This window comes from Chiloscyllium plagiosum, chromosome 12 (assembly GCF_004010195.1).
Source record: "Chiloscyllium plagiosum isolate BGI_BamShark_2017 chromosome 12, ASM401019v2, whole genome shotgun sequence".
NCBI lineage: Eukaryota > Metazoa > Chordata > Chondrichthyes > Orectolobiformes > Hemiscylliidae > Chiloscyllium > Chiloscyllium plagiosum.
In genome coordinates, this window is record NC_057721.1 from 50,291,099 (window position 1) to 50,303,960 (window position 12,862).

Consider the following 12,862-nt stretch of genomic DNA (forward strand, 5'->3'; position numbering starts at 1 on the left):
CACATGTCTCCATTAAAATTGGATCTTTGAAATGCCTACACATTCCACAAATCCGTGTCTTCTTGGAGGTCTACTGCCATCCTCCTCTCAAAACACATTTCCAGGTTTTTTTGTCATCTTCAAACTATGCCCTGTAAACTCAAGGCTGGCTCTTTAATGCAGACTTAAAGTAACAGTGGGGCTAAAACTAACCTCTGAAGGAACCCAGGTGTATGCCTCTCTCAGCCTAGAAACAACCATTCATCGCCACACACTGTTTACCAATCAGTCAACTTCATGTCCATGCAACAAACTGACCCGTTTATAGCTAAAGTCGTGTCCGTGGCCCAAGACTTCACAAGCAAAAACAAGCAAGAACAACTGCGGAAGCTTAAAACTTGCAACAACAACAAAAAAGTGCTGGAAAAATCTCAGCAGGTCTGACAGCGTCTGTGGAGAGAAATCAGTTCACATTTCGAGTTAACTGTTCTGAAGAAGGGTCACTGAACCTGAAGCGTTAATTCTGACTTCTCTCCACAATCGCTGTCAGACCTACTGAGACCTTTCCAGCAATTTCTGTTATTTTGTTTCTCCTCACCGTCCAGGCCGAGCTGCAGAGGGGAGCCGCGTCCTTCAGCCCCTTCACCTCAAAGCCCTGCCGCCTCAGCTCCGGGATCTTCTCCAACATGAAGAAATAGAAAGGATTTCTCGTCGGTTTCTTCCGCGACATCGTGACCTAGATCCGGGAGCGGCCTGGTCGGGCGCTTGGGCGGGAGGGAGAAAGGGCCGAGAGAATCGAGCCGGTCAGATCTGGCTCAATCCGGAAGCCAGCCAATCAGCAACAGGCGCGACAAATTGGCGGCAAATCTTGGGCACAGAGCACGTGAGTGTGGGTGGGTGTGTGCAGGCGCTCGAGATGCAATCACCACCCTGCAGCTTTAGTGACTATTGCTGCTGCATTTCAATCCAGGCAATTGCAACCAAATTATGGTCTCATTTTCAAACTCTGTCCATTGACATAATAACCACACTTACGCTGGTTTCTTCTTCCCAGTCCACTGCAGGCTGTAATGTAGTCGAGTTCAATATTTTATGTAGAGAAAATATTCTGCTGATCACTTTAACTGAGTTTCCTCCACTGGGAATATAACTTATTGCGTGCAAAATATTACTTTTCTTTCCCTGTGGCAATATGATTAATATCAAGAGATTGCTAGGACTTCTGGGCATGGCCATTATGAAATAATTGCCATTAATTTTATTATGCATATGTAAGTTTTAAAAATAATTTGTCTGAATTTTAAATGTCGCAAGATTGGGTTATAATGCAGAACCAGGTCATTTGCACAGTACAGAGCAAAATAAATCTGCTGTTACATCTGGAATGCTGAAGCTATATTTTTACAAGCTGGGAAACAGATGGAGGATATTACACAAAGCTCCGGTACAGCTGGAGTCACAGAGAACTAACCCTTCTTCGTGCAGGTAAGTTTAGGGAACTGTGTCTTTGGCTGCTTTAAAGGTTTGTTTGGAAAGATCAGACAGATTGGAACTGATGAACTGATGTTGATGTTTTGTGTACCATAACTTACTAAAATATCTGCGATGAAACAAATGCCTTCAATACTTTCTTGCATTTATGATGTAACAGTATACATTCAAATGCAACATAGATATGGTTTGCAAGGGTCATTTATTGTTTATGGGAAGGCAATGGCTTGGTATTGCTGCTGGAAGTCGTAATCCAGACACACAGATAACGTCTTGCAGATCCAGTTTTGCAGATCAGAGGGGTTTTAATAATCTTCAAGAATGATCATCATTAGACTTTTAATTCCAAATTTTTGTTGAATTCAGATTCCACCATTTAAATGGTGGAATCTGAATTCAACAAAAATCTGGAATTAAAAGTCTAATGGTGATCATTCTTGAAGATTGTTAAAACCCCTCTGAATCACTAAATGCTCTTCAGTAAATGGTGGAATCTGAATTCAACAAAAATCTGGAATTAAAAGTCTAATGATGATCATTCTTGAAGATTGTTAAAACCCCTCTGATTCACTAATGCCCTTCAGGGAAGGAAATGTTCCACCCTTACCTGGTCAGGCCTACACATGTGAATGCAAACCCACATCAATGCTCTGAAAGACCTAACAGCCATTCAGATGGATTAACAGCTCAAAAACCTCAAAAAAGGAATGCAATCTTAGTGACACCGGGCATCAGTTAAGACATTGAAAATGATAGCAGCACACACAGTTTTTTCAACTTTGCAAGCCTTATTAGCTACAGCCTAACGCAAAAATTGGGAGAGCTGACTCAGAATCAAACAACAACTTGACGTAGACACACTCACGAAGTCATACCTGACAATGTCCCAACACTATCATGATGGTGGCACAGTGGTAAACTATTGAGAGAAAGTTCTGGGAAGTCTTAACATTGACTACAGACCCAATATAGTTTCATGGCATCAGGTCAGACACTGGCCAGGGAACCTCCTGCTGATTACCGTGTGCCAACCACTACCCCCAGATAAATTAATACTCTATATTAAATACTGTAAGCTCTGAGGGTGCAGAATGTACTCTGGACGGAGGACTTATCTGTCCACCACCAAGACTTTCTCAGTAGCTCTACTGAGCAAGCTGGTTGAGTCCTAAAAGGCTAATAAATCGAGTCTGTGGCAGATGGTGAAGATGAAGTTCTTCTTTACAATAAGAATAACCTCCACTATGTTGTCTGGCAGTATCACCATGTTGAATGAGATAGATTTTGAACGCATATAGCAACTCAAGTTTGAACATCCAGCAGGTGCTCTGGGCCATCAGCAGTCGCAGAATTGTACATCAACACAATTTGCAAACTCATGGCCATAATCATCACCCTGCCATTACCATCAAGCTAAGGGATCAATGCTGGTTCAATGAAGAGTGCAGGAGGGCAAGTCAGGAATAGCGTGAAACATACCTAAAACAAGGTTTTAATCTTGTGAAGCTACAAAACGGGACCATATGCATGCTAAGCATAAATTGTAGGTAAACATTTCCATGACAAATGGATCAGATTTAAGATCATAAGAAGGATTTGAGCTATAGGGAGAGGCTGAACTGACTGGGGCTGTTTTCCCTGGAGCGTCAGAGGCTGAGGGGTGACCTTATAGAGGTTTACAAAATTATGAGGGGCATGGATAGGGTAAATAGACAAAGTCTTTTCCACGGGGTGTGGGAGTCCAGAACTAGAGGGTGTAGGTTTAGGGTGAGAGGGGAAAGATATCAAAGAGACCTAAAAGACAACTTTTTAACACAGAGGATGGTACGTGTAGGGAATGAGCTGCCAGAGGAAGTGGTGCAACATTTAAAAGGCATTTGGATGGGTATATGAATAGGAAGGGTTTGGAGAGATATGGGCCGGGACTAGATTGGGTTGGGATATCTGGTCGGCATGGATGGGTTGGACCGAAGGGTCTGTTTCCGTTCTGTATATCTCTATGACTCAATAAGTATGGACAGAAGCATGCTGGTCAGCCCTTTGAGCATGCTCTGCCATTCATAGGATCATGGCTGATTCAACATTCCTCATGTCCACTTTCCTGCCCTTTCCCCATAAACCTTGATTACCCTAATGATGAAGAATATATAGTTCTCAGCCTTAAGTTTACACAAGGACTCTATCTCCACAGCTGCCTGTGACAAGGAATTCCCCCAAAGACACACAACCCTCTGATAGAAGATATTCATCCTAATCCAGTCTTCAAGTGGCCCTGCTTTATTCTGAGACTATGCCCTCTGGTCCTTGACCATCCCATGAGGGAAAACATCTTCTCAGCAATTACCCTGTCAAGCTCCTTAAGGATCCTATATGTTTTAATGAGATCACCTCACATTTTTCTCATCTCCAGTAAGTAAATCCCAACCTCTTTAGCCTTTGCTCAAGATATTCTCTCCATACCATGGATCATCCTAGTGAACATTTAAGCTCTGCCACTTCCAGTCATATAGATGTGAAACTGACAACATAGGATAGCATGACCTCTGAATCTATTCAGCTATTTGGTGAAACTAGCAACCCAATTCAAGGATACAAGGCACAACAATACAGGTTGTAGAGAAATACCAGACCGGTTTACTGCAGACCTTACCCTGTGCCTATTCTCTAAGGGAGAAACTAAGGCAAGTTTTGAAAAGACTAGAGACAGACAATATGATCGCAAAAGTTGAACAGAGAAATTGAGTTACTCCCATAGTGTAGTGCAAAAGGCAGATGGTACTGTAAGAATATGTGGCTGTGATTCGGGGATTCAGCAAGCCTATGCATTCTGAATGCAGTGGCAATGTGCTAAAGGGCAAGGCAAAGCAGAGAGCATCTACGTAAGCTCAAAGTGAGCGAGCGCTAAAAAAGCAAGCTAAGAGACCTGAGATACATCAAGTGTGTTAGTGTCCCCATGTGCACAATGACCCAATAGTATTGTAATAGAAGGTGTCAGAGAATTCCAAAGTTGTACATTGAAGTGCTGTAGTGTATTCTGAGGTCAACCATGATGATGTGATGAGGCTGGTGTTTTGCCAGCATCAACTTCTGTGAATGAAGGGTCGAGGCTGTCACTGAAAATGAAATGTTGGCGAATGGAGATGCAGATGGACACCTGGAGCCAGAGCCCTTAGTGGCAAGAAAGACTCACAAACCTTTGAGAGAGGAATTTCCACCTCATCTCAGTCTTAAATTGGTGCCCCTTAATTCTGAGATTATGCCCTCAGGTCCTAGCCTCTCCCATAAGAGGAAACATCCTCTCATCATTTACCCTGTCAAGCCCCTTTAGAAGAAGAAAGTGAGGGCTGCAGATGCTGGAGATCAGAGCTGAAAATGTGTTGCTGGAAAAGCGCAGCAGGTCAGGCAGCATCCAAGGAACAGGAGAATCGACGTTTCGGGCATAAGCCCTTCTTCAGGAATGAGGAAGCCCCTTTAGAATCCTAAATGTTTCAATGAGATCACCTTTCATTCTTCTAATTTTCAGTCGGAGAATTATTTCCCTGAGCATCTTATTGTAGTCTCCACCTTTAATGCCTATACTGATGGTCAAAATTATTTTGGTTTGCCTTCTCAAATCCTGTATAAGTTTGCACAAGCTGTATCTGAATATTCTGAAACTTCTACCTGTAGGTCTCAGGGACAACTTGTATTCACTGAGAATAGTCTTTTTTTTAACGATTTTCTAATCTATAGCAGCCTCCTCAGAAAGGAAGGTATAAACCTCACATCCTCTGACCATTTTGGACAAACAGTTTTCAGTTTTCTTTTGACCACCTCAATTGCTTAGCTGTCTTTCAAAAAACTAAAGCTTACCTCAGCATCTCTTTCATAAAAACTTGGGGGGGGTGGGGGGGAACTGGCAAAAATTTTAACAACCCCCACCACTGGTCTTGGATTAGACACTGATCATTCTTCATCAGAATATTTCTGTAGCCAGAGGCCTCCTTTTTTTCATTTCCAGCCTTTTTAAGTAAATATTCCCTCTCTCATTATCTCTCCCATCTCTCTTTTTGCCATTCGTTATCCCTTTGCAATTCTAGTTTCAGCTTCTCATTTTTTTCCTTTTCCTCCTTCTGAAGTGCTCTTTCCTTTTATTTGTCCTCTCACAAAAGTGCTTCTCTTTCAATTTCAAGATTTTTCTTTTATGTTTCTCTTTCTTTACCAAGCTCAGGTTTTTTCATTTCATATTCATATTGAAGCTCTTTCCTGTGAAACTGAATTTCTGATAATCCAATTGAACCACCAAGTAGATTGTCTTCCTTCTATTCCAATTTCAAAAGCTGTGCTATTATCCCAAATATGCTTGCTTCCCTAACCTCCTGCTTTTAATTCTAACTTCAGGTTGTCCACCAATTCTAAAATGCTAGCCTAGGTTATTGTTTATAAATCACTCGGATAAATCTTCCAACTGCTAAAGTCATTTTGGTTTAATAGTGCACAAGAAACATAGCTTTGTTTCTTTTATCTTTCTCGAATTACTGTTACTCTATTTCCAATTAAACATTGTCAGTGTTGCATTTCCTGCTGGAGTCCTGACTTTCATGTTATGACCAAGGCTGGAGGAATGCACAGCTTCTCACTTATCCAACTATACCTTGGGTCACAACATAAAGTTAATTATTTTATCCAGTTCCTGAAAAGGCAATTTTATGCTCTTTCTCAATATTAGATTTAGAATAAAGTGAGCCATTAATCAGGATCCTTTAATCAAGACAAATTTATTGGTTTATTATAAAATAGATGCAGAAATGGTTAACACACACAGCTTACAATATGAAAATATAAATGTCTATCTCTCCTAATAACCCAAAACATAAAACACACACAAACCATATCAGGTAAAGGAAACAAAATGGATTTCTCTCTGCAGAGATGTAATTCAGGGGAAAAAAATACTTTTGACTGATAACCATTAGTTCTGGAACACAAAAAGTATAAGGTTTGACAGATTGATATGGCTGTTGATCTGTTGTTCTGGCACAAAAAGACCAGTGTTGCTGAACAAGTAGTTGTCATGGGACCCTTTACAGCCACAGCCATTCAGGATATTTCAACAAACTCTTTCAAAGGCTTTTCATACCAAATCAGCTGAACCAGTTATGACACTCGACCCACAACAAGTATCTTTCCAGGAACAGGAACAGGAAAGCTAAACTGGAAAGCTTCTCTGCTTCAGTAGGCTAGTCACTAACTACAACAAACAATATTTAAAGCAGACACTGCAACCTGACAGTCATAAACCCAAGCAGGGATCTCCAATAAATAAGTAGTTATTATAAGAACACCTTGTTAAAGAAAAGTTCCAAGGTACTTTAATTGACCTGCATTTTAAAAAAATCTAGGTTTCCACAATTCAGCAAACTCAAGTCTACAAAAACTATTAAATATAAAGCCTCCATAACAGAGGGTCAACAGTTGGTGGTGAACATTTTCAATGCATTTTATGCGCAAGGAAGTAAGTTGTCAGGTGATAATGGTTGTGTTATGCAGAGGGCCAGAATTGTAATTCTGGAAAGGTACAGAACACGGTTGCTTTGTGACCATTGTGATCAACACGAAGGGATGAGTTGTCAAAGAGTCCAGCAAGAAGCTACCTTTGGTGGGCAGGGTTATATAAGAACATAGAAGATGTAGTAAAACAACATCGAATATGTCAAGCTGCAGAAAAGAAACTGCCATTGGTACCTTTGCTGCCATGGAATTAGCCAGCTGGAGTGTGGCAGAGGCTGCACATTGACATTGCAAACTTTGAAGGACAACAGCTGTTCTTTGCGGTAGATTGTCACTCAGAGTGGATTGAGAGATTTCCAATAAATCAAAATTCAAAACTCTAGATATTTTGTATAGTTCAATTGTTGCATATAGATTATCAAGTCTGAGAACAAAGTTAATGTTAGAAAGTTTGGGTTAAGGATTCTCTTAAGAATAGGAAATGACTGGTTAAGTTAGATTTTTAAATGAATTTTAAAAAAGGAATACATGTTAAGTTAGGTTTGGAAATCAATGAAAAATATTGACATTATGTTGTATGGAATTTTGAACATTATGTAATGTATTCTTTGAGGAGGGGTGAGTGCAATAGCACCCTCCTGTGGACATTTCTGCATTTATGCTTTCTTAAGTGATTCTAGAATTACCCAGCTTTTGATGAGTCTTGATTTCAAATGTGCTGTGTCCTATGTCTGTCCTGCAAAGATATCACATAATACCTTTCCTCTGAAAAGAACATGTAACAAACTAGAGCTTTGAACATATTTATTGTTGGAATGAATTCGAGTATATATAAACAGAAATTTTTTTGTCTTTGGAGTAAGATATCTCTATTTTTAGCTGCTAAAGCAGGCAAGTAATAAATACTTTTAAAGATATAGGGACAAGTCAATTGTTGATGGTGACAGATGATGGGAGATTTCCCTCTAGAAGGTTTGCCACATGAAAATGTGTTGATGCAGTGTACTAAGTGAGATTAATTTCTCCATGGCATAAAGTTAATATGAATTGCTTTAATTTCTGATAGTTGAGAGATTGTGTCTTAGGTTATGGTTTTTTTAATGTTGGGAAATATACTAGCAAGAGATAAAGTATTTTCATCTGCAGAAGAGAACAGTAATAATGCATAAATGAGGGGTGAGGTTATCAATTTTATGTTCTGACATTAATAAGGAATACTGGTTCTACAGTTGCTTAATATTTAAACAATGTTAATTTTCGTTTGTTTGTTACAGTATAAGTCGAAATTTTGTCATGTGATTCCATTATGTCAGACACTGAGAATTCAAGTCTCTTTTCAAATTTATTGGTTTCTAAGAAATTTGAATCTCTGTGCCTGCATTATTCATTTTTTCAGTTCAAAATTTAGTGAAAAATTCCAACCATTAGGAGGATTTCTGACCAGGATAAAGACCTTTGAAGATCCTAATAGACTGAAATCAAAGACAAGGAGAGAATAAATGATATAATCAGTTAACTCCTTGAAACATCCATCGGAAAGATTATGGCATGAGGTTGCTCAGAGCTTCTTCTGCTGCACAATCAGCTTTGACAGAAACCTGGTAAAGATGGACTAAGAACATTTAACCCTTTAAGTAATATCCCTTCTCTGGACAGAAATAATCCACATGGACGAAAGGCTTTGTGTATCAGCAAAATGATGATTCTATATAGTTTTGAAGTCATTAAAACAAATATGTTAGTGATGGTGTATGATCATTCTCACATGGTACTAAAGAAAAAAACTTATGACCTGCATGACATCTTTGTGGGTCAAGGAAGCTTCAATGTAGGGGAGTTATAGAGAACTTGGCTAAAGTTGTACAGTAATCCATTTTAAAAGGCGATAAATCTACATCTGCAACTGAAACCTGTTAGTTTTGAATCAACAGCTAGCAATATAGTGACATAACTCAAGAGGAAACATGAGAATTATCAGACAATAATATTTAAATGAAAAGCAAACAATAGTTTAGAATTGTTTGTACCTGACTAACTTCCTTTATTTGTTTGAAGAAATAACAGGATGATATAACATAAGCCAGAATCTTTTGATAACCTTCCTCAGGAAAGGTAGTTACAAAAGTTGAAAGTAGTAGCTCTTCAAAGTAAATATGGATGAGAGGTTTTCTGAAGAAAGCAGTGAAAATGAGCCCAGGAAAAAGGGACAAGGTAGTACATGTTTAGTGGAATACCTCAGCAATACTAATAATTAATTCTTTCCAATTAATTATTGATTAATTCAGAAACAGAATGTAATCTCATAAATTTCACAGGTGATATTGGATGAATTGGGCAGCCAATATGAGGATGAGCATTGTCAGTTATTCTATAATGTGGTAGTTGCATTCTTGTGCAACCCCGTGTTGTAGAAAAATTGCGCTTTAGAAACTGCGCTTAAAGTGTTGATGATGTAATCGCATTACAGCCAACACACGATTTAAAAGTTTGTGCTTTAGAAACAGCGTCCCAAATTCGTCAATCGCATTATAGTGAATTCACGTTGATGAAATGCTTGTTCTAGCAGAACAATCTGTACAGTATAATTAACCAGATTAAATTTGTGCTTTTTGACAGTTCACTGGCAGGTGAAACTTGTTATGGGTGCCTAAAAGAAACTGCAATTTGGAACTGAAATGGCTGCCGCATGCAAACTTTGGTGCAGTTAAAATAAAAATGAAACTAAAAATGATCTGGGAGTTGACAGTGAAGTTACCATTTAATAGGTTACACTTTTTCTTCTTTATTTGGTCTTGGATAACACAGTGAAGATGATATTGATTATCCATCCTTGGTTGCCCTGAGAGGATATTTGTGATCTTTTCTTTGAACCATCACAGTGCTCGTCATGGTAGCTTCTCCCAATGAACACATCTATATTTTTTCTAGAATACTGATCTATCAGTTGCAGAGGAATTGCAAGATACAATGGAATTCTGCCATAATATGGTTAAATGCACCGTAAATTTGCTCATAGTGTGGAGCTCTCTTGGCTTCCATAAGAATTAATTATTTACCTAAATTTATTATTTAAATTTATTTAATCAATTCTTTATTTAAATTTATTATTTAAATCTTCACTTTGCTCTTAAAAATAAAAGAAAATCAGAGATTCCTTAGTAACAAGGTCCAGCTGTGATGCCATTTCATTTTTGGAAACAAACATAATTCTCATAATGTTTTTCTATAGTATTGTCTTTGATTTGGAACCGATCAAGGAGATGAAAATATTCTAATATTGCAACCTGGTCATCCTTCAGTTACAAATGTAGTGCTTGTAAGATGGTCATGTTTAATTGTCCTTTTTTAAAGTTAAAGAAAAACAGAATGTTACGTAGAAGGGGTTGATGTGAAGTTGCATTGGACTTTGTCTAATGACTAAGCGTGGTTACAATCATGACACAGGACTGAGGTTAAGATTTAATGAACCCATGTGCCATATTTCACACTTGGAAACAAAGGTGGGAGACTTTCTGTCTTACATTTCTTTGGACAGAAAGAGAAACAGAGAGTGGTCTCACAGGCAGAAAAATCTGCAGATTGGATAAGGCAGCAGAGGACTCTCTGCAAGCTACCAAGCAGATCACAGGAGAAAAAACAGTCTCCTGTCAGAGAGATGCTGCCCGTAGCATTCTAAAAACTCTGGCAAATTTGCCAAGGTGAAGTCATAAGGAGAAATCATTGAATTGGATCTCACTGCTAGCAGTTGGTTGAGGAAATCTCTAAAAACTGAGGTTCGGATCTTTTGGTGGTAGCTTGATGTCATGAATTGGCTAAACAGGAAGAGGTGAATACTTTAGAAGTTGGAAATAAGTGGGGGTTGTTTCCTAAAAAGTCTGTAACTCTCAGGAAAGCATGCTGTATGTGGCATGGGGTTTTCGGTCATGTTGAGATATTAACCAAGGTTATCATTTCTGTAGTTTAGTGTAACAAGTGGCACTGAGGTAGAGTCCCTACTCTTTTTAATATCTCTGAACAGGTTGATTAGGAAAAAATAGGTTAAATTAAAGAAAAGGTAGAGACCTTTCCACACAAAATAATAAGCAGACCTAGGTAGGAGCCCTCTTGTGGCGCAGTGGTAATGTCCCTACCCCTGGAACTGGGTTCAAGTCCCACCTATTCCAGAGGTGTGTAATAACATCTGAACAGACCAATTAGGAAAATAGGTTAATTTTTAAAAAGATAAGCAGACCCAGGGATGGGTCTGCAGAACTAACTGTCCCAGACTGAGACTATCCTATGTATGCCACAAATGGTAGCTCTGTTTGACTGTTCAGCAATAAGTGATGTTTCTCTCCAGTCAGGCATCCTGAGTTAATACAGTTACGTCATTGAATGTAACTGTGATTAGGCTGTGATTAGATTGTCTCTTACTGGAAATGGTCATTTCCTGATAAAATTCACAACTAATCTTGGAGGAACTGTTGGGCGAAGTTCACAGCACAGAATCAGATAAGTTAATTGTCCAAGAGAAAGGCTGTATTAGTGAGTACAGTGGGTTTTAAGTATGTCCAAGAGAAAGGCTGTATTAGTGAGTACAGTGGGTTCTTTCTTGATTATATGTTTTTGGAGATAAGTCTTAAACTTAAAATATAAGCCATAGCTATTAATTTAACCTGGGGCAGTGTTTGTAGAGGAATAAGATGGCGTTATTTTGTGGGTCTGTAGATTGTGAAGGAGCAAAAATGGCCTTTGCAGTGATATGTACTTCTTGTCAGATGTAGGAGTTTAAAGAGAGTTTAAGGGTTACTGCGGATTATATCTGCCATAAATGCTGTTGGATGCGAATCTTATCAGATCGAGTGGATCGATTGGAGAGACAGATAGAATCGATGAGGAATTTGCAACAGCAACAGTATGTGATGGATGGCAGTTATAGGAAGGCGGGTTAGTTTCAGATACAGTCACATAGATGGGTTATCTCCAGGAAGGGTAAGAGAGGTAGGCAGCTAGTGCAGGAGTCTTTTGTGGATATACCCATTTCAAACAGGTATGCTGTTTTGGAAAATGTAGGGGTGATGGATTCTCAGGGGAACGTAGCAAAACAGCCAAGTTTCTGGTATTGAGACTGGTTCTAATGCAACGAGGGGTACGTCGGCTTCCAAGAGATCAATTGTGTTAGGGGATTCTGTAGTCCGAGGTAGAGACAGACGTTTCTGTGGCCAGCAGAGAAAAAGCAGAATGGTATGTTGTTTCCCTGGTGCCAGTAACAAGGATGTCTCAGAGAGGGTGCAGAATGTTCTCACGGGGGAGAGGGGCCAGCAAGAGGTCATTGTCCACATTGGAACCAACGACATAGGAAGGGAAAAGGTTGAGATTCTGAAGGGAGATTACAGAGAGTTAGGCAGAAATTTACAAAAGGAGGTCCTCAAGGGTAGTAATATCTGGATTAGTCCCGGTGCTACGAGCTAGTGAGGGCAAGAAGAGGAGGACAGAGCAGTTGAATGCATGGCTGAGGAGCTGGTGTATGGGAGAAGGATTCACATTTTTGGATCATTGGAATCTCTTTTGGGGTAGAAGTGACCTGTACAAGAAGGACGGATTGCACCTAAAATGGAAGCGGGCTAATATACTGGCAGGGAAATTTGCTAGAACTGCTTGGGAGGATTTAAACTAGTAAGGTGGGGGATGGAACCCAGGGAGATAGTGAGGAAAGAGATCAATCTGAGACGGGTACAGCTGAGAACAGAAGTGAGTCAAACAATCAGGGCAGGCAGGGACAAGGTAGGACTAATAAATTAAACTGCATTTATTTCAATGCAAGAGGCCTAACAGGGAAGGCAGATGAACTCAGGGCATGGTTAGGAACATGGGACTGGGATATCATAGCAATTCCAGAAACATGGCTCAGGGATGAGCAGGA

General features: G+C 39.5%; 2 protein-coding genes across 3 annotated transcripts in view; one reads left to right on the plus strand and one right to left on the minus strand.

The window, feature by feature from the left end:
• Positions 1–761, minus strand: part of LOC122555243 (protein maelstrom homolog) — a 62,178-nt gene extending 61,417 nt beyond the window's left edge. For both annotated transcript variants that reach the window (XM_043701029.1, XM_043701028.1), the window contains exon 1: positions 578–761. In XM_043701029.1, coding sequence (XP_043556964.1) covers positions 578–709 — 132 coding nt within the window. In that variant the 5' untranslated portion in view covers positions 710–761. The remainder of the gene's footprint in view (positions 1–577) is intronic.
• LOC122555241 (immunoglobulin-like domain-containing receptor 2) overlaps positions 746–12,862 on the plus strand; it is a 140,659-nt gene continuing 128,542 nt past the window's right edge. The window contains exon 1 of the mRNA XM_043701025.1: positions 746–862. The gene's annotated coding sequence lies outside the window, so the exon portion shown is untranslated. The remainder of the gene's footprint in view (positions 863–12,862) is intronic.